Source organism: Lepisosteus oculatus, chromosome 9, assembly GCF_040954835.1.
Source record: "Lepisosteus oculatus isolate fLepOcu1 chromosome 9, fLepOcu1.hap2, whole genome shotgun sequence".
NCBI lineage: Eukaryota > Metazoa > Chordata > Actinopteri > Semionotiformes > Lepisosteidae > Lepisosteus > Lepisosteus oculatus.
Genome location: NC_090704.1, coordinates 37,307,749 through 37,330,016, shown reverse-complemented (window position 1 = coordinate 37,330,016; position 22,268 = coordinate 37,307,749). Strand labels below are relative to the sequence as shown.

The following is a 22,268-nucleotide window of genomic DNA, read 5'->3' as shown; positions in this document are numbered from 1 at the left end:
CCAATGCACTGTCCATTCACTTATGTAGGAGAAAACATGAAGCACAGTCTTGGGGGATCAGCTGACAGGTTCAAGAGTGCTCAGCAGTTCCTCGTGTTCTTTTCTGACAGAGCTGACCAGATGACTGTCTCCCAGCCCCCTTACTCATATTTTTTACCACATACCTTACTGTACATTACACTGAGACTGAATTCTATTTGTGGTTTCCAGTCAGAAATTATTTCAGCAATATATTTTGCACATTTACAAACTGAAATAGTAAATTAGAGGGCTGTTGAATTCAATTTCAGCAAGGACATTTTTTTCTTCACCACTGTAAAACACATTTTCAGTACATTTTAAATAAACTACCTTAATTATAGTTTTTTTCATAAAGCACAAATAATGACCGCCTTCTCCACCAGGAGAGGAATAAAACAAGTTAAGTTTAGAAAAACAAGAAAAGTTCCCTATCCATCACTGCAGGCACTTTGTCCCTATTAAATATATATATATAACATAAAAGAAAGTTACATGCATTAGAATGTTATCAGTCATAAAATCATTTATAAATCAATTATAATTAATATTGACTTATACTAAAAATATTTTAGGACTAGTGTTTCCAATAATGTTTTTACCAGTTTTGGTAGTCAACAATATCATTAAATCTAAATTATGTATCATATAAAATTATAATTAGTACTAAGAACTTTTAATTTCTAAAATCAGTGATCTATTTTGCAGCAAAACTAGGTATACTCAAAATGTGTATCTGTTTCCATAAAATGGCAAATACTAATAATACCAATCTTAAGGTAGTCTAATAGCTCATTTAAATAATAATAATAATAATAATAATAATAATAATAATAATAATATTGCATAATGTTAGTAACTTCTAATTAAAGTTAAATTAAATATTAATTAAATACATGGAATTATTGTAGTCTGAATGTAGTAATTTATTAATTTGATTTTGATAGTTTTTCATTTCTCATTTTCTGGGCAATTAAATATCTAAAGATATTCTGACTACATTTTGTGACTACAAGTTGCTTCAGTATTTTAAGCACAAAATCGCACATGGAATGCTTGCTTTACGTGAACTATAAAAGAGGAGATTTCAATATTACCACATGAAAAACTAACACCACTATTTACATGCTGAATAGAAAATGATAATGTGGCTGTATTGGGAACTGATCAGCACTACATGACCAAATATAGCAGGGCCCCTTTTGCTGGGCTGGCAAAACGATCTCAATAAAAGCAGCTCCAAGACACCTCCTCCAGCACTGAGAAGCCTGCCAAGTTCCAACTAGTGGTAAGCTGCTACTTAAGTTTTTTTTTATTTTGTTATTGGATCAGTTAATTTAGAACTGATTGTTCAATATTAACAATACCCAGAAAACTCACATTTAAATTTTTAAACTAGTACAAACAAAAGTTCAGTTCCTATAAATAAATGGACACTTCTCCCTACAAACCACAACACATCAAAATAAGTTTTAAATTATTAAGGTTTCCACAAAACAAATCACCTGATAATTGCTTCATAATGGGTTGTAATATTTTATGTCAAAATGACCACATTTCTTGAGATTTAATGCTATCAATATAAATATTGAATGAAGAATAGTCCAACTATAGGCCAACAGTCCAGAAATATTCAGTTTAAAAAAAAAACAATATATGTTTGCTTTGCAGTGCTGCGGAGTATTCAATATTCAGCTTCCTGGGGTTGGTGTTAAAAAAGGTAAGAAATCAGCAGTAAGTATGTGAATAAATAAGAAAGTGCTATAAGAGCACACACAAGTAAAATTTTGACGTGTAAAATATTAGTCAAAAGTAACATCTGAGCTCAGATGTCCAGTAAGACTGGGATCATTCTTTAGTCTTTTAGTTTTGTTCTGATAAGAAAGAATAAATGTATTCAGTTGTCCAGGTTCTATTGTGCTACTTACTGTTACAACATCTTGTATAGTTAAGCTCTGCCTCTGTTAATTATTAGATTGAATTTGTACATTACAGTTTGTCAGACTGTTTCCAAAAGAAGTTAATCACTTTTGTGGCAGAACCAAGGGGTTTGTCCACCCACTTTTCAGAATTTAAGAAAATTAGATTTCTGAAATTGCAGTAAACTGTGTGAATAATGTACCAAAACAACTTTATGGAAAATGTATTACCTTTGTAGGTAGTAAGCAAGCTGAATCTGATACTAAGAATGTAATAACAGAAGACTGTTGAAGAAGGTCTTCTGAGGAATATTTCTTTTTTCTACAGTTTATAATTTTCAAAGACACTCAAACACTTAGTGTTCATTTGGACTGGGAGATTGAAAGGCATCAATAACTTATTTAAAAATGTATTTTGTAACTTTTGGAAATCTGGTTTAAAAGTAAAAGTAGCAAAGATATTGGTAGTGCTCTTATGAAGCTTTATCCTTTTTTAGAAGATTAAAGTAACAATGGGCATAGGAAACTACTGGCCATTCTTTAAAATTGTGCAGGAATAAATACTTATGTTGTTTTCAAAAGATTATAAAGCAGAATCTTGTCACTCTGAAGTAAACAAGACAGTTTTAGTCATGGAGTACTTGACAAAGAGAAGAATGTTGTATGAATCATTCTGTATCATTACAGTAAGCCGCCACCATGAGTACCGACGCGGAGATGGCTGTATTTGGCCCAGCCGCCATTTACCTAAGAAAGCCTGAGAAGGAGAGAATTGAGGCCCAAAACAAACCTTTTGATGCCAAAACCGCTTGCTTCGTTGTCGATGCCAAGGACCTGTACGTCAAAGGTGTTATCCAGAGCAAGGAAGGGGGCAAAGCCACCGTCAAAAATGAGGCTGGGCAAGTAAGTACTGTAGCATCATGCAAAAGCAAACAGTTATTTTTATAATTATTATATATATGCATTTTATTATAAATATATGTATTTTGTTTTACCTAGAGCGGTCTATTTGTTATTTAATTTTTCAGACTGTAACAGTGAAGGAAGATGAAGTGTTCCCCATGAATCCTCCCAAGTTCGATAAAATTGAGGACATGGCGATGATGACCCACCTGAACGAGCCCTCTGTGCTGTATAACCTCAAAGAGCGTTACGCAGCCTGGATGATTTACGTAAGTGATTCATTGAAGCCTAGAAAGTTGTACTTTTAAAGAAAGAACAAGTAACAACAATTACAATGTGACCCTTCTATTAGTAAACCCTTTTTACTCATTTCAATTTCAGACCTACTCTGGGCTGTTTTGTGCGACTGTGAACCCCTACAAGTGGCTCCCAGTGTACAATGCAGAGGTTGTGGCAGCCTACAGAGGCAAAAAGCGTATGGAGGCTCCGCCACACATCTTCTCTGTCTCTGATAACGCCTATCAGAACATGCTCACTGGTGAGTGAATCTATGCCAAATACAAAGTAAAAATTTGTAATTTAGACAGCAATACTATGAAATATATCTAATTAAAAGCTACATATTTACTAATACTCTCATATCATATCAACAGATCGTGAGAACCAGTCTGTTCTGATTACGTGAGTATGAATCCTGTGTTTGACTTTGATTTTCACAATCTTAAAAAATATCAAACGCAAAGTTTCAAACTTATTTCTTATTTAACCCTTAGTGGAGAATCCGGTGCTGGAAAGACTGTGAACACGAAACGTGTCATCCAGTACTTTGCTACAATTGCAGCAATTGGGGACAAGAAGAAAGAGGCTCCAGCCGCTGGCAAAATGCAGGTTAGAAAATACTGTATTTTTTACAAGCTCCATATGAATCAGTTTGAATCATTCTGAATCAGTTTCATTGATGATTTACATGTCTCCTATAGGGAACCCTGGAAGATCAAATCATTTCAGCCAACCCTCTGCTGGAGGCTTTTGGAAATGCCAAGACAGTGAGGAATGACAACTCCTCTCGCTTTGTGAGTTCAAAACTCAATTTTCTCCCAAGCAGAACACATTTTTAAAAATGTTGTCATTTGAGTGTAATTCTGAATATGTTGATTCTTAACAGGGTAAATTCATCAGAATTCACTTTGGAACTTCAGGAAAACTGTCTTCCGCTGATATTGAGACTTGTGAGTGGTTTTTCATGTTTACACACTTCTGGAGTTTTCCCTCACATGCGGTTATTGTGACCTGTAGTTATATTCTATTTTTGCACATCTTTAATTTTGCATGCTTTTTAATTTTTGCGGATAATATAATGAAAGTTGACCTGCAATAAAAAAAAACCTTTTCACAGATTTGCTGGAGAAGTCCAGAGTAACATTCCAGTTGTCAGATGAAAGGAGCTACCATATCTTTTACCAGATCATGACCAACCACAAACCAGAGCTTATTGGTAAGACAGCAATTGTATTTCATTAATTTAAAAGGCTCATGTATGTGTGCACATTGGGTTATTAAATCCTTCATTTGTTTCATTCCAGAAATGCTCCTTATCACCACCAACCCCTACGACTTCCCCATGATCAGCCAGGGTCAGATCACTGTGGCCAGCATTGATGACAAGGAGGAGCTGGTTGCCACAGATGTACGTTCTCTTAATTAACTGAATTATCTTAAGTATGTATTTATTTTCCTTGTGACTAATAAGACCTATCTCTAATCACACAGACAGCCATTGATGTCCTGGGCTTCACTCCTGAGGAGAAAGCTGGCATCTACAAGCTGACTGGTGCTGTGATGCACTATGGTAACATGAAGTTCAAGCAGAAGCAACGTGAGGAGCAGGCTGAGCCTGATGGCACTGAGGGTAATTTTAATTTTTATTTTTCTTCCTTGCCTTATGCACAAATCCATAGGTAAGATATAATCCTTTAAAATGTTGACAAGTCACATGTTTAAAGGATTACCACCAGTTATTTGTATTCCTCAAGTAACATACCAAATGTCTATTATTCATTTTATGAAAATTACTTAAATTGCCCTTCTTTTTATCAGTGGCTGACAAGGTGGCTTACCTTTTGGGCTTGAACTCAGCTGACCTGCTCAAAGCCCTCTGCTATCCCAGAGTGAAAGTCGGGAATGAATTTGTCACCAAGGGGCAGACTGTTCCACAGGTAATACATTTAGCCATCTTCTGCCAAAGATTAATATTATGAATCATTTTTTATTATATATTCATAACATATTGATTTTTTACAACTGATTCCTTTACCAGGTCAACAATTCAGTTGGTGCTCTGGCTAAGTCTGTGTATGAGAAGATGTTCTTGTGGATGGTTATCCGCATTAACCAGATGTTGGACACTAAGCAGCCAAGACAGTTCTTCATTGGTGTCCTGGATATTGCAGGATTTGAGATCTTTGACGTGAGTAATATTTCCTAATGCATATTGTTGTACTTAAAAAAAACAATCATATATTTATGTGAATGCTTCCATCTACACTTTATTGTAGCTTTTCTTTACAGATTTTTTAAGAACAGTTATCTAAATCTTGAAAATTCATGTTTAGCACCATTTAGCTACAAAAGATGAAATTGCAAATCTATATATGATATATACTAATAATTGATCAATACTTCTTGGATACAGTACTTACCATGTATGTATGACACCTGATGTTTTAAGCACTGTTGTATTTATCCACACAGTTTAACAGCTTGGAACAGCTGTGCATCAACTTCACCAATGAGAAGCTGCAACAGTTCTTCAACCACCACATGTTTGTACTGGAACAAGAAGAGTACAAGAAAGAGGGAATTGACTGGGAGTTCATTGACTTCGGCATGGACTTGGCTGCCTGCATTGAGCTCATTGAGAAGGTTGGTAAACTACCTGGTCTTTTGAAGAAATGCAAGGTTAGTTCTATACCAAATTCTCAATTCAGGGCCCTCAAACTCTTCACTTTTTATCTAACAGCCAATGGGCATCTTCTCCATCCTTGAAGAGGAGTGCATGTTCCCCAAGGCCTCAGACACCTCCTTCAAGAACAAGCTCTACGACCAGCATCTTGGCAAGACCAACTGCTTCCAGAAGCCCAAGCCTGCCAAAGGCAAGGCTGAGGCCCACTTCTCCCTGGTGCACTACGCAGGCACAGTGGACTACAACGTCAGTGGCTGGCTGGACAAGAACAAGGACCCCCTGAATGAGTCTGTTGTGCAGCTGTACCAGAAATCCTCCGTCAAACTGCTGGCTTTGCTCTATGCCAGCTTTTCCTCTGCAGAAGGTGGTATGATTTTATTTAAAAAAAAATATTTTTCTTGAAAACAATGACAACTTTTAAAGGGGCAGAATTGTATTTCTATGAAATCTAATCTTTTTAACATGTACTTTTTCTAAAGAGTCTGGTGGAAAGAAGGGAGGCAAGAAGAAGGGTGGTTCTTTCCAGACAGTGTCTGCTCTCTTCAGGGTAAGGTATTTTTAAGGAAACATATACTTTAAGTATTTGATGATGCATAAATATGATACATGAATCAGTTAAAACAGGAGTTTCCCTTAAATTTTAAAGGAACCTTCTTAAAAGATATTGCACTCCTTTAAATTCTACTAATTATCACTGTGCAGGAGAACTTGGGCAAGCTGATGACCAACTTAAGAAGCACCCATCCTCACTTTGTGCGTTGCCTGATTCCAAATGAATCTAAGACACCAGGTACTGTGAATGTATACTTTCAAATGAATACCAGTATTTGAGTAACTTGATGTTTTTCAATCTATCTTTTAAACTAAGAGTTAGTTGCAGTTACTAATTCATTTTCATTCTAGGTCTTATGGAGAACTTCCTGGTTATCCACCAGCTGAGGTGTAACGGTGTGCTGGAAGGTATCAGAATTTGCAGAAAGGGATTCCCAAGCAGAATCCTGTATGGAGACTTCAAGCAAAGGTATCTTAAATCAAATCTCAGAGGTTCAAACATAGGAACAATAATGCTGCAATGTACCAATGAACTCCAGTCAAGTGCATTTCTGTGTAACTAAGTCTACTCTTATTTCAAGTTCTCTTTGCATAATTTTAACTTTCGTGCAGCACAATGGAAACAACACTGAAAGAATCACTATCATGAAAAATGCACAGTGGCAACAAAGTGCTCCCTGCCAATGTGAAGTTCAAATTACCTTTTATTCCTTAATTTAAAAAAAATAAAAATTGACCTTCTGACAAGTGAAATTAAAATGCAATCCCTATCAAAGCACATGCCTAAAATTTAGATTTATCTAAATATATAAAACTTATGTTTTAAGAAGGTACATACATGTAACTTCCAGTTAAGACAGCTGAACAGAATTTTGCTGAAAATATATACATCTATGTCTAGTATATACACATTCACAATAATTCAAATATTTGTTTTCTTTCAGATACAAAGTATTGAATGCCAGTGCAATCCCAGAGGGGCAATTCATTGACAGCAAGAAAGCCTGTGAAAAGCTCTTAGGATCAATTGACATCGACCATACCCAATATAAATTTGGGCATACCAAGGTAGGCTTTCAACAATGCAAATAACACAAGGAGAAGGAACCAAAGAAGGTACCTACAGTAGACAGTGAAATCAGAGCCTCAAAGCTACATATGTGATTCATGTAAGAAATGTAAAGGAGGAGACAGAACATATATTTACAGTATATCCATACAGTACATGCATTTTCAATAGATGCTAAATTCAATATAGGTTTACAAATAGCAGGAACCTAGTCTGACACAAGGCAGGACATTAGTCCCTACATGGGACACAAGTACATCACAGTTTACACAGAAACACATGCCCACACATGCATACTGGGACTCCAATTAACCCAAGAAACTAGAGCACTCACAGCCAGAACCAAACCCAGGAACTCAGATCTGTGAAACAACAAAGACATCACCTTGCAACCTTCATATACCTATATAAGTAACTAATAATTTTATATATGATTGGTATCCTTCTCACACATATGTGACCAAATATCTCATATACTGTACACTAGCTCCAAAGCCAAATCATTGGGTACTGTCATACTGTATTAAAATAAGTGGCTTTGTTACTGAGCATAATTGCATTTGTGTTGAAAGTTCGAATTCATAAAACAGACAATGTGTTTCAATATAGTGGGTCTCCTTGGGATTATATCTTTGAGAAACATATTACAATACATATCGTCTTTATTTTATTGATGTCCTACCCACCACACAATTTCCTCTTCAACTACAGGTATTCTTCAAAGCCGGTCTGCTGGGTACCCTTGAGGAGATGAGAGATGAAAAACTGGCTACCCTCATCACTTGTACTCAGGCTCTCTGCCGTGGCTACCTCATGAGAAAAGAATTTGTGAAGATGATGGAAAGGAGGTAATAATTAGCCACATAAAAGCCATTAATGGGTTCAAAATTGAGAAATCTATATTGAAAAATAACAATCATAGTTAACAGACTTATTTAATATAAGGAACAAGTAATAGGTTTATTCCATGCTGAAAAGAGAAGAAAGAAAACACAACGTTTCAGCCATGGATCCTTCTTCAGGTGTGAAGCAGCTACCCACTTTATTTAATATTTTATCAAATTTGATCTATAGGAAAATATGAAATTCCAGAGCAAATGTGAAATATGAAATTCCAGAGAGGTATGGAATGTACTTCAGAGAAGAATAATTAGTAGTTGTTTCGCAATGCACTTCACTTAATGAGATAGTACAAATCATCCATACTCTTCATCTTTTTCTGACATATCTGGCAGATGTAAAAAACCATTGTGGATTTTATGAAATTCTCTTTTCTTTTGTACAGAGAGTCCATTTACAGCATCCAATACAACATCCGCTCATTCATGAATGTGAAACACTGGCCATGGATGAAGCTGTACTTCAAGATCAAGCCTCTTCTGAAGAGTGCAGAGGCTGAGAAGGAGATGGCCAACATGAAGGAAGAGTTTGCCAAGTGCAAGGAAGACCTGGCAAAGGCAGAAGCCAAGAAAAAGGAGCTTGAGGAGAAAATGGTTTCTCTGATGCAGGAGAAGAATGACCTGCAGTTACAAGTGCAGTCTGTAAGCACTACCTTTCCATTTTATAATATTAAATCTTATTGTGCAGCTATTCCTAAAAAAAACACTTATTTTATATTTTACATGTACATCTTGTGAATATAATTTGAGATTTTCTAACTAAATTCAATTAATTATAAACAGGAAATTGAGAGTCTCTCAGATGGTGAAGAAAGGTGTGAGGGGCTGATCAAAATTAATTGATCATATGAAATAATAATAATTTTCCTATCCTGATTCTCTCCAGCTCAGTTGTTACCAACTATACAATCTCTTTCCAGGAATCTGAAAGTCTCTCTGATGCTGAAGAAAGGTGTGAAGGACTCATCAAAAATAAAATACAACTTGAGGCCAAAGTGAAAGAGATATCGGAGAGACTGGAGGATGAAGAGGAAATGAATGCTGAACTGACAGCCAAGAAGAGGAAACTGGAGGATGAGTGCTCTGAGCTCAAGAAAGACATTGATGACTTAGAACTAACCTTGGCCAAAGTGGAGAAGGAGAAACATGCCACAGAAAATAAGGTTTGCTTTCAAACTGTCTAGAATATCTTACTACTCATAAAAAAGTCAGCATAATGGTATGCTAAAACATTTAACTCCCCCCCACTGTTTTACACCTAAAACTAGGTTAAAAACCTGACAGAAGAGATGGCCAGTCAGGATGAAAGCGTTGCTAAGCTAACCAAGGAGAAGAAAGCTCTCCAAGAGGCTCATCAACAGACCCTTGATGATCTGCAAGCAGAGGAAGACAAAGTCAACACTCTGTCTAAAGCCAAGACAAAGCTTGAACAGCAAGTGGATGATGTAAGTGACACATTCCAATAAAAACTATCCATATATTCAGACAGCTTGAGCTAAATTTAATAGTTTGTCAAATATTCTAGCTTGAAGGTTCCCTGGAACAAGAAAAGAAACTCCGGATGGACCTGGAGAGAGCCAAGAGGAAGCTGGAGGGTGATCTGAAACTCTCTCAAGAAACTGTCATGGATCTGGAGAATGACAAGCAGCAATCAGAGGAGAAGATCAAGAAGTAAGACTTTGTCAAAGTATATTAAAGATATTTTAAATTTGAAGATGCTTTTAATATACAAACTTACTGGAAATATCCTTTGTACTTCACAGGAAGGACTTTGAAATAAGCCAGTTCCTCAGCAAGATTGAGGATGAACAAGCTCTGGGTGCCCAACTGCAGAAGAAGATTAAGGAGCTCCAGGTACTACAAAATATGATTAATTTGAGATAACCTGATCTGTTTAATCTCAATTTCAACCTGGACTTGTTCATATTATTCCATATTCCATAGGCTCGTATTGAAGAGCTTGAAGAGGAAATTGAGGCTGAACGTGCTGCTCGGGCCAAGGTTGAGAAGCAGAGGTCTGATCTCTCCAGGGAACTTGAGGAGATCAGTGAAAGACTTGAAGAAGCTGGAGGAGCAACTTCTGCCCAGATTGAGATGAACAAGAAACGTGAAGCTGAGTTCCAGAAGCTCCGCCGTGACCTTGAAGAGGCCACTCTGCAGCATGAAGCCACAGCGGCAGCTCTCCGCAAGAAGCAGGCTGACAGTGTGGCAGAATTAGGGGAGCAGATAGACAACCTGCAGAGAGTCAAACAGAAGCTGGAGAAGGAGAAGAGCGAGTACAAAATGGAAATTGATGACCTCTCCAGCAACATGGAGTCTGTTGCTAAGGCTAAGGTAAATATTGTTGCCAAATAAATATGGCAATATGGCAATAATAAAAATTGTAAATAAACAATTTTGTTTATTTCTTTAATATGACATGTAATCTTCTTCTCCTTGAAAGGCTAATCTGGAGAAGATGTGCCGTACTCTTGAGGACCAACTCAGTGAATTGAAGAGCAAGACTGATGAGAACCTGCGCCAAATTAATGACCTCTCTGCTCAGAAGGCACGTCTGCAGACTGAGAATGGTATGGGTTTGTATTTTACTTCAATCAAGAGGAAAACTATGATGAAACTAAAAGCAGTGATTAACTTCAAACACAACTCTTTAAAATACAGGTGAATTTGGTCGCCAGCTGGAAGAGAAAGAGTCTTTGATCTCCCAGCTCACAAGAGGCAAGCAGGCTTTCACTCAGCAAATCGAAGAGCTGAAGAGGCAGTTGGAGGAAGAAATTAAAGTAATTTCATTGATATTTTTCAGAATTGTACTTCTTCTCATACAGAATACATTTAAAATGAAATGGTTAATGATTTTAAATATTTACAGTTAAAAACCTATTCCATTTTTTTTCCATTTATAAAACTATATCATGATTCTTCAATTAAAGTTTTAAATATTTGTCTAAACTGCAGTGGTGGCATACAGAAAAGTATGATCAACATAACATAAATTTGAGCTTTGTGCTGTTAAAATAATCTATGAGGAAATACTCTCTATAGCATTTATTTTGCTCACAAGAAATTACGCTAAATTTAATTCAGTTAATAGCTGTGCTAAAATCACATTTGAAATAAAACTGGACTGTTAGAAGTATCAGACATATATAACAGAATAAAATAAAACAAATGGTTGAGGACTATTTCTTTTCTCTTTACAATACCCTTTAAAGGCCAAGAACGCCCTGGCTCATGGTCTCCAGTCCGCCCGCCATGACTGCGACCTGCTCCGGGAGCAATTTGAGGAGGAGCAGGAGGCCAAGGCTGAGCTGCAGCGCTCAATGTCCAAGGCCAACAGTGAAGTGGCTCAGTGGAGGACAAAATACGAGACTGATGCCATCCAGCGCACTGAGGAGCTTGAGGAGGCCAAGTAACTGCATTATTTCTACTGTTAAACTGAGTGCTTTCCTGTGAGATCTAAAATGATTGAACTAATTCTACCAATCATCACTTTCCATAGGAAAAAGCTTGCCCAGCGGCTCCAAGATGCTGAGGAACAAATTGAGGCTGTGAACTCCAAGTGTGGCTCTCTGGAAAAGACCAAGCAGAGACTTCAGGGTGAAGTGGAGGACCTCATGATTGATGTGGAGAGAGCAAATGCTCAGGCTGCTAACCTTGACAAGAAGCAGAGAAACTTTGACAAGGTGAAGAAGCAATTCATGAAGAAGTGCAAAAAACAGTTCAATAAGTTTAAAATAAGACACCTCAATCCTCATGAGTAAGTGTCTGATATACTACTCTAGTTCATATTTCCGCAATTCTTTTATTCAGGTACTGGCAGAATGGAAGCAGAAGTTTGAGGAAGGCCAGGCTGAGCTGGAAGCTGCACAGAAAGAGGCTCGCTCTCTCAGCACTGAGGTCTTCAAGATGAAGAACTCCTATGAAGAGGCTCTGGACCATCTTGAGACCCTCAAACGAGAAAACAAGAACTTGCAGCGTAAGTACCAGCGACCAGCTTTATTTGTGGCAAATAAAATTTTGAAGATTTCATTTGTGAGATTTGATCTGGACTACAGTTATGATGTTTCAAATATAGGATCTTCACAAGAGCTACATCTTCATGATATATTACAGAAATAACAGTCAGCATACTTGTCAGAAATTATATTCGAAAGACATTGTCTACATATGCACAGAATGGAACAAGGTTATTGTCTTTATTATAGAGGAGATCTCAGACCTCACTGAACAGATTGGTGAGAGTGGGAAGAGCATTCATGAGCTGGAGAAGGCAAAGAAACAGGTGGAGACAGAGAAGACTGAAATTCAAACTGCACTGGAGGAAGCAGAGGTAGAGAATATTTTTTTTTATGGAAAATTTCTTTGATAGTAATTTTGCAAACATTTTACACATCATATTTATGAATTAGAGCTGATTTCTAATTAAAATTTTGATCTGCAGGCCTCCCTGGAACATGAGGAGTCCAAGATCCTTCGTGTCCAGTTGGAACTGAGCCAAATTAAGTCTGAAGTGGACAGAAAGATTGCTGAGAAGGACGAGGAAATTGATCAACTAAAGAGAAATAACCAGAGAATTGTGGACACCATGCAGAGCACTCTTGATTCAGAGGTTAGGAGCAGAAATGATGCCTTGAGAATTAAGAAGAAGATGGAGGGAGATCTCAATGAGATGGAAATTCAGCTGAGCCACGCCAACCGCCAGGCTGCTGAAGCCCAGAAACAACTGAGGAATGTCCAAGGACAACTCAAGGTATGGAGTTGCTATCAAGTAGCAGTGTCAATTACAAAGGTGATATTCAAGGTACAGCATATTAAAATACATATTTTAATCAGGATGCCCAGCTGCACCTGGATGATGCCATTAGAGGACACGAGGACATGAAGGAACAGGTTGCCATTGTAGAACGCAGGAGCAACCTGATGCAGGCTGAGCTGGAGGAAATGAGGGCTGCCCTGGAACAGACTGAGAGAGGCCGCAAAGTGGCAGAGCAGGAACTGGTTGATGCCAGTGAGCGTGTCCAACTCCTGCACTCCCAGGTTGATAGAACATTCTTACACTTGATCAACTCTCTAAAGTGAGATTTCTTTCAAATTTGAACTAAAACCCTTTAAAATTTTCCAGAACACCAGCTTGATCAACACCAAGAAGAAGCTGGAGAGTGATATCGCTCAGCTGCAAAGTGAAGTTGATGACACCATCCAGGAAGCGAGAAATGCTGAAGAGAAGGCCAAGAAAGCTATCACCGATGTAAGCAATGCTGCATCACATTATTTTTATGTGCTTTTAAATTTGGAAAAATTCACTGTATTTTGATTTATCATAAAAATGTAGGCTGAAAGAAGATAAAGGTGATTTCTAAATGTTTCTTAACACTACTAATTTGATCAATTAAATCAGCATATTCCTCTATAATTCTAGGCTGCTATGATGGCAGAGGAGCTGAAGAAGGAGCAGGACACCAGCGCTCACCTGGAGAGAATGAAGAAGAACCTGGAGGTCACAGTGAAGGACCTGCAGCACCGTCTGGATGAGGCTGAGCAGCTAGCAATGAAGGGTGGGAAGAAACAGCTCCAGAAGTTGGAAACCAGGGTAAGTGCACAAACATAGCAACCCCAGTCAAACAACTGAAAACTGAATAATAAGAATTATTGTATAACTTCCAATATTTTCTAGGTCCGCGATCTGGAGAATGAGCTGGAGGCAGAACAAAGACGTGGAGTCGAAGCCATTAAAGGTGTCCGCAAATATGAGAGACGAGTAAAGGAGCTCACTTACCAGGTACTGTTTGTAATTATATTAATTCATATAATTTAAGCTACCAGGTCATTAATTTTAAGAAATACTATATATTAACGTATGATTTATATTATTATTTATCACCCTTGCTAGGCTGAGGAGGACAAGAAGAATGTGAACAGACTCCAGGATCTGGTGGACAAACTTCAACTGAAAGTGAAGGCTTACAAGAGGCAGGCTGAGGAAGCTGTAAGTTAATCATTAATTTTGAAAAAGTCATAGCATTTACCACTAAGTACAATTGGGGTTGCGATAAGTTAAATATTAGTATATTAAAATTATAACATGTTGCACTTGCTTTCACTTACAGTAGCACTTAGACTTAGTTTGGTTTACTCAAACAGATTTCTTTTCTTTGTCCAGAATTCTAAAGAATAACATAGTCCCTGTTAGCAATATTTTTGCCGAACAATAACTACAATCTTGGCCTTTCAAACCAGTAAAAACGGATCTAGTTGGCTGTTTTTGCTAAGTTGCCATGTCCAAAATCCCTCATTGGATCCTGTCCTGTCTTGACATTATTCAACTGAGGCCTTTTACTGCTCAGAATTATGGTGCCTAGATGGGGATTGCAAATATAACAATCCCCTTAGTGCCCCTAAGAAATACAGTACCTTAGTGCATGGTACTTCCATCTAAAGATTACTAGTTTCATAAGGTGGTAGTACTGACGGTGAGGGGAGTGGAACAAAACATTTCGGATCTGGTTCCCAAAAAGCACTGGAATAATATCAGATGTCAATTTGCCAATTTGCTTTTTCTTACAGGAGGAACAGGCTAATTCTCACCTTGCCAAGTTCAGGAAGGTGCAGCATGAACTGGAAGAATCTGAGGAGCGTGCTGACATCGCTGAATCTCAGGTCAACAAGCTGAGAGCCAAGAGCCGTGATATGGGCTCTAAGGTACTGTATACTGAATCTTAATATTTTCAGATTGCTTTCAATTATCAGCTTTGTAGCACAGACTCAATTAAATTTGATGCATGATTCTTTGGCTGCATTTTTATTGAAACAGAATTTAAACCTACTGTATGTCTTTATCTTTACTGTAATTAACCACCACTATTTTGTTTTGTCTTTATAACAATAGGGCAAAGATTCCGAGGAGTAGAACCTTCACAGCGATTTCTTCCTCGTCTGAAACTCATAAAATATGAATTTCAGTTTGTAACAACTCTTTTGTGTCTGTTTTTGTGAATAAATATGCAGATTATCTAGTACTTCGTATCTGTGCTTTTCTTCTCAATCACACTCTTCTTCTCTTTTCAATCACACACTGAGAGTGACCAAAATCTTACATGCAAAATGATTTTTTCTTAAAAACTACTAGTGTTTAAAAAGTTGTTTTATTATAAAACAAGAAACACACAACACTAGACTTTATGGTCACTAATATGTAGTGGCATGTACTTACAGTACCTATAGTCCTGTATCTACTAACTCTGGGGCCAATGCACAACATAACAGTGTGTTGCTGAGGGATACAAAATATGAGGGTACTCTTCAAAGTTAGTACTCTCATTTTAATCACATCTAAATCTTTCCAGCTCTCCGGTAATCATATAAATAAAACATGCATAAGCTCTGTTGTACTGTAAATAAGTTACAAAATGAAAACTGACAGCACACATACTGTGATTGACATCCCATCATGTTCCATTTCAAATTTACTTCCACACTCCACTCTACAGGTCTTAGATCTCTACTTACTGTATCTGTGATCCTGCAAAACCACTGGGCCTTTTTGTCTTTTTGAATTTGGAAAGTTACTCAATGTAACAAAATTAGTACTGTTTTCAGTTCAGGTAAATACACTATTTAAAGCAATCAATAAGTCCATCAGCAATCTGAGCATTGGATCAATGTTAAGTTGTTTAGAATGCACTCCTTAGTTTTCATCTAAGGCAATAGCTTACTAATGGAAACAGAGTTCAATATTTAATATCCATATACCTAACTGTTAAGTTGTGTCATGCAACTAGCTCACTGACTTGAAATAAATAAATTCGTGCAGATTACTTGTTCCTAAATGTTTCTGTTTAAAACTACATTGCCAAAGCAGTGAAGTACTGCACCTCAGAAAATCTTTAATATGTATGAGAGTATTAAGAAAATACAAAGCCCTTGTCTAAATGCAAAGGACAACAAAAACTTGAGATGGGAGTGCATCACCAGATGCACCACATTAGATTATTTACATATTAACTAGAAAGTCACAATGGTAAATACAACTTTCTACTAATCATTGAAAAGGCTTTGAAATTTAGTTTTTGTCAAGATTTAAGCAGCAAATATCATATATCAGGCAACGCACACCTTACCGAGTTGTACATATTACATAGAAAATGAAGCATCTGGTTACCACCACCAGTTAGCAAACTCTGAATCAGAGGAACTGCCACCAATGGTGTCTCCTCTCCGTTTATTTGTTTCTTAACATTTACAACATTTAAAAGAAGAAAATATAAACAGTTAATCAAACATACTTCAGTTGGAAATACTATAAATTTATAGATCAGACAACACACACACCCTCATACACTGTACACTTTTCCTAGTAAAACAGTCATACTTTGTAGCCAGCAAACACCTTCATCGCTAAAAGGAATGCTCAAATCTACAGTATTGTTGAAAATCCACAGATCTTTTTTGTTCCTTTCTTTCATAGTAAAGGAAACTGATACTCAGATTTCATATTATTGCTTATTTGGCATAGGGCAATTATTGGCAGTCCAGAAAGCATGCTCAGAGTCCGCGAGCGGCAGGGATGGTATCTCGGCAGAGGCAGAGAGAGCAGCACACATTACACATAGAGAAAAGGGAAGGGATCCTGTGAGGGACACACCATGTTCTGCAAAGCAGAGGGTTAACATGGTGGCTCATGGTATTCACATCCTATCCATCTATGTAATTGTTTTCAACTCTATTGGCTACAGCACAAGAAATTCGATTTAAGAAATAAGCTGTCCACCAGGAGAAGGACTGTAGCTTGGTGTCTGCAAAATGAGCTGCATGTTGAGAGACAGATAACAGGTGAAATTCTGTGGGCCTGAGCCATGGGCTGTTTTATTTACTGTTTAATGCCATTTTCCCCTCGACACACCTGACAAAAGTGATGTCAAAAACAAAAGGCGACATGTGTGGAAATATCATGGAGAATGCTTTGGAGAGCTTTATATTGTTCAAGCCAACCTATGATGAAAATAGGATAATGGAAGGAGTAATTTTCTATAATGGTTTTGGACGGAAAGGAAAAATGATTTAGGTACAGGTTGAGAGCAACCTCACTGCTCAGCAACGCATTGGTGAAGTCCTTGATTAACAAAATTTTCATTTGTCTTTTATAAATATTTATTTTCCAAAAATTCAAAACAAGCTTGTACAGTATAAAGACTCGGACTCTAAATTTCAGAATTAAATCAATTTCTTGCACACTCATTGAAAACATATTTATGTTATTATAAAAAATGTATTGCTCTTTCAGGTGTCAGCAGATAATTCACTAATGTTGCAAGCATCTTATCATCATCTCATTTTTTTTCCTTCAATACATAATTTAAGAAAGGATTTTCTATATTGCTATATTAAAATGTTGTATTGTTGGTACTGATACTTCATTCATACAGTAAAAAAAAAACGTACAAAAGCTTTTGTAAAACAGAACTGAGAATCCATAAATCTACATACAGTATTATATCTAGGTGTACCAGGCAAAACATGCTCACAATTCCCTTTCAATAATTCAAAATTATGTTTCTCTGTAAGCCTGAGTTCTTCAAACATGCAACAGCACCAATGTAATAAAAACAGGGTATAATACATGGTTTATTTTTTTTTAGAATTTAAACTGTCAGAATGCTTTTGATAAAGATCCTTATCAATGAATTCTCAAATTGCAGGCAAGAGGCATTCTAGACTGTGCACATTTGTTAACTGAGACCTGGTTAACAGACAGAAAATAGAATAAACGCAGATAATGTTAATGCTCATATTGGTATGATGTATTTTGTGGTTAAAAGAGGGACCGAATTCATTCCCGAATGCAAAAGAAAGACATTGAGAGATTAAAAGAACACATTTTTTTTTCTTAAACATGGAACATTACAAGACACTGGATTTCAACAACGAAATCTAAACCAGGGGGCAGAAGTGGTTAAATTGCATTTAATACTAAGAACTAAAGGCCGTTTTTTATAAGAAGAAATGTATCAACCCATATTGATGAAGCTGATAACCTGGCTTGTGTCAAGAAATGGCTGGATAAGATCCTCAATCCTAGCAACCAATCAGTATAGGCTGAATATCCTGCTCTTAATTACACCTTCTTATGTTCTTATCTGCAGTTTCACACATGCCCTTAAATTAATATCTGCTGTATCACACAAGTTCATTTCTTAATTGAATGTGCTACCATTTTTGCATTGTAATACATTGAAAAGTCGTGGGAAATCATGCGTCCTCACCTCAGCACTGCCTCACAGCCACACAAAACACCATCACAAAAGATAACAGTATGTTGGCAAATCAAAAGTATCACATAAAAATAATAAATTAAATATAAATTTAAATACCGCTTTAAAACACTAAAACACTTGTACAAAACGATAGTCATTGCTATCGTTAACCTAGATATCAATCATTTTTATGTCAAATTTCCTAAATTGCTAGCATTAGAGATCACGTAACGCTCATCCCTGTTTAACTTTACGTTGCTTTATAATGTAAAAAGAGTCCCTCTTTGAGGGGTGCTTCGTGTTACTCTAACAGCCATGCGTGTTGACACAAACATTTTCTGAAGATAACATTATATTTCAAAGCGAACTCACGTCCGCTCATGAGACGGAGGAAGTGGTAGTTTTCTCCGCTCGAATCGTTACTCTTCTATAAAAATCTGACTCGGGTACTCAAAATCAAACTACATTACAAATCCACACTTTACCGGTAATCCAACAGCAATTCAGCTCTCCACGCGATCCGATTAATAGCACCAGGAAAATAAGTAGTATTTTAAACTCATTTGCAGAACTATATGACTATTTTAAGTTTATAATTTTAAGGTATAAGTTTTAAGTTATACCATCATTAAAAAATCCTTCGTAGGATTTACTGCATATTATTTTCGTTTATGTTCCTACAGATAATTTAAACCTACAGTGCGAGAAAACGGAAATCCATATCTTGCCAACAGAGGGCAGCGTTCACAAACAACTGATTATACAGTGCGTTTCTGGAGATCTTGCCTTTTTAGAATGTACAGTATTAGCAACGTTGGGCAAATGAGAATTATTCACCCAGATATCGCAATTTTAATGTAATCACTAAGGAAGAACTTAAGTGTCATGGCTCAAAGCATGTTGTTAATCTAAAAAAATAACACGCTATCACCTTGAGGTACGCGAACTGGTCATAATAAAAAAACAACCTTATAAAATAATTCTTAATATTACCTGAAGATATTCGAACGTCTCCGACACTTGAATTTTGAATATATCCTGTTATGCATCTTCCATGCAATGAACTGTATACTTTTACCTTTTAGTCGAAACGAAGGCAAAGAAAGAACTATTTCAATAAACTGATCATATATCATTTATAGCTTTTTGTTAATTAAAATCTATTAGTTTGTTAAATATTATGCAGTACATAACATAATGCGGTACAAAGAGCAGCTTACGAGGGAAATGGAGTGCATTTGTGAACATCCGAGTACTAGTTCCATTAAATCGAAATGTGTCGTGCGCAACATTGGCAGAATATTTGGCTATATTTGGGATAATCGCAAATGTGATAAAAGGTGTCACTTGTCGTATTTTATGCGGTTTAAAGTATTATTTATGTATGTCCTTACATATTCTTAAGATTTTGTCACCACTCCAGAACTAGGCTGTTATCCAATAAATACTGCATACAGTATGTACGATATTTGCTGAATGACAAACTTATATTAGTATCCCTCGGTCAGTTCCAAGTCATTAAAAGCATGCGGCAGCAATTAATAGGCTTAAACGTTTTCACTTGATACTATTAAACTTCTGTAACTGGGTGAAGGCTCTGAAGGCAGTATCTAATCTTAACATAAAACGTATTTGCCTTCCGAATGAACAGGTTACCAATTCTTAAACAAGATTTACAATCGTTATTATTGCAATTTTGAAGAGCAATATGATACCTGACCCAACAAATTTACAAATCAAATATCATCAGTTAGTTTCAATAAACACAGACTGTTCACATTTAATCAAAGTTAAAGTTAGAATTAACTGATAGTTTAAAATATTAGGGTAAACTTCTGGGAAAAGATCTTTTCCAGATAAAGAAGAAAAAAACTGTGAAAAGAACAGAATAATAATAAGAATCCAAGACTTTTGCACAACATTGTTTACAACTTAAAAGTAATATTATGAGATACATTAGTATTGATTATGCTCCAAGTCTTATGATTAGGCAGCCTTTCTCTCAGAACAAAACGAAAAAAAATAATTAAAAATAAATATCATAGAATTACAAGAAAACAGAAAAAAAGACAGCAGATGAAATATAAAACAAATGAAGTTTGAATTCAGTCCCAGAAATTGAGCAGTTTTTTTTTTTCCTTGGCTAGGAGCTAACCAGCTTGTGCATCAAATGAATGGGACAATTTGGCCAATGAACTGGTGACAAATTGCAGCAGGGTATTAATTTGCTCTTGGTTTCCAGTGTATGTTCTGCACATCATAAAAAAGACCTAAGATAAGACTTTACAAATATTCTGACACAGTACACATTGTTACTGCAGGTGTTCCTAGCAGAGAAATTCTATGCTTCATGGATGTTCTGCAACAAGCGTGAGATAGTGCAGTAAAAGTTCGAAAAACCTGTTCGAAACAACAGGTTGTAGTCATTCAAATTTTGTTTGTGGCATAAAAAATCATTTTATCTTCAGACTTAAGCTCTTGCTACTATAAAACCTACAAAAAGATATAGACACTATTTTAGTAGTAATCACTGAAATTGCAATCGCTCCTACAACACATCAAATTATCTTTAAATATTAGAGTTTACTAATATTTAAAATAATAATGGTGTATGGAATTCAGTTGCAATCTGAGGTTTGTTGTGGGAATGAAAAGTGCTGGGATTCTTCTTTGTGTGCCTCAAATTAACATGCATTGTCTGTCACTCAGTGTATTCCTGGGAGTTCCGTCAATATATTTTTCTGTCTTAAGCATCATGTAAAAAGTACTTTTCTTTGAGTTACATGCTTACTGGCTAATGTAATCTAAGTATGGTAATAAACGTTATCATGAATCTGTCAGAAATCCAATATAAGTTTAGTGCCAGACTGTGTGCCAGCTGCTCTGGGTGACAGTTTTATATTATTACCATTTGGTCAGTTAGAAGTCATAAAAGCATGTCAGGAGACATGGCTGGCTCAGGATGATTTATTTCAGCTTATGACAGCAAATATCTGCGGATTACTTGATCTGACACCCATAAAATACACACTTGCCTTTATTCTGAGGTACAGACAAAACAAAGGACAGAACTTACAGTTTGCCATACAAAGTTACTATGCATAAATAACATTTTTCTACGTCATGAATACAGTAGGTCTGGACATATATTAATTGACACCATTGGTACTGTATATAATGCTCAATTTCATCATTCAGTTTATTGTTATAGTGCAATTAAATGCTTATTTGTGTCTATGTTCCAATACGAAGACGTTAAGGAAACACCAAAAACATAAACATGGAAGAGCAGCAGCGACGAGTTAAATAACATAGAACTTAAAGAAATAAAAATAAGTGTGGGCCAGTGGTGCATGTAGAGTTCAGTAATCTGACAGCTTGTGGGGAGAAACTATCTCTGAATATGGAAGTTTGTACCTTTATGCTCCTATAACGCTTACCAGAGGGAAGGGAAGAGAAAAATTAGAAACCAGGATTACGGGTATCCTGAGCGATACTTCCAGCCTTCCTAAGACAGCGAGTTGTAAAAATGTCTGAAATAGAGGGGAGCTGTACTCCAGTGAACTGATCACCCTCTATAACACCTTTCAGTCACACAACGAGCTGTTGCCACGCTGTAATACCACATGTGAGCACACCCTCAATACTGTATCTGTAGAATGCGGTCAGGACAGTTGAAGTTATTATGACATCAAC

General features: G+C 36.5%; 1 protein-coding gene and 1 long non-coding RNA gene across 5 annotated transcripts in view; one reads left to right on the top strand and one right to left on the bottom strand.

Moving 5' to 3' along the window:
* LOC138241268 (uncharacterized) overlaps positions 1–22,268 on the bottom strand; it is a 107,043-nt gene that overhangs the window by 34,390 nt on the left and 50,385 nt on the right. The window lies entirely within an intron of this gene.
* Positions 1,251–15,338, top strand: LOC102682520 (myosin heavy chain, fast skeletal muscle). The gene is made up of 41 exons (XM_015356024.2): positions 1,251–1,306; positions 1,690–1,738; positions 2,625–2,840; positions 2,966–3,109; positions 3,222–3,378; positions 3,494–3,521; positions 3,614–3,728; positions 3,821–3,913; positions 4,006–4,069; positions 4,237–4,335; positions 4,424–4,527; positions 4,611–4,749; positions 4,938–5,056; positions 5,158–5,307; positions 5,592–5,762; positions 5,860–6,166; positions 6,282–6,349; positions 6,505–6,592; positions 6,706–6,823; positions 7,299–7,422; positions 8,135–8,271; positions 8,709–8,964; positions 9,243–9,485; positions 9,591–9,767; positions 9,848–9,993; positions 10,086–10,176; positions 10,267–10,656; positions 10,766–10,892; positions 10,984–11,102; positions 11,535–11,731; positions 11,822–12,005; positions 12,133–12,298; positions 12,528–12,652; positions 12,764–13,072; positions 13,156–13,359; positions 13,445–13,570; positions 13,742–13,912; positions 13,997–14,101; positions 14,213–14,308; positions 14,887–15,021; positions 15,209–15,338. The coding sequence occupies exons 3-41, from the start codon at positions 2,637–2,639 to the stop codon at positions 15,227–15,229; spliced, it is 5,817 nt and encodes a 1,938-aa protein (XP_015211510.1). The 5' UTR covers positions 1,251–1,306; positions 1,690–1,738; positions 2,625–2,636; the 3' UTR covers positions 15,230–15,338.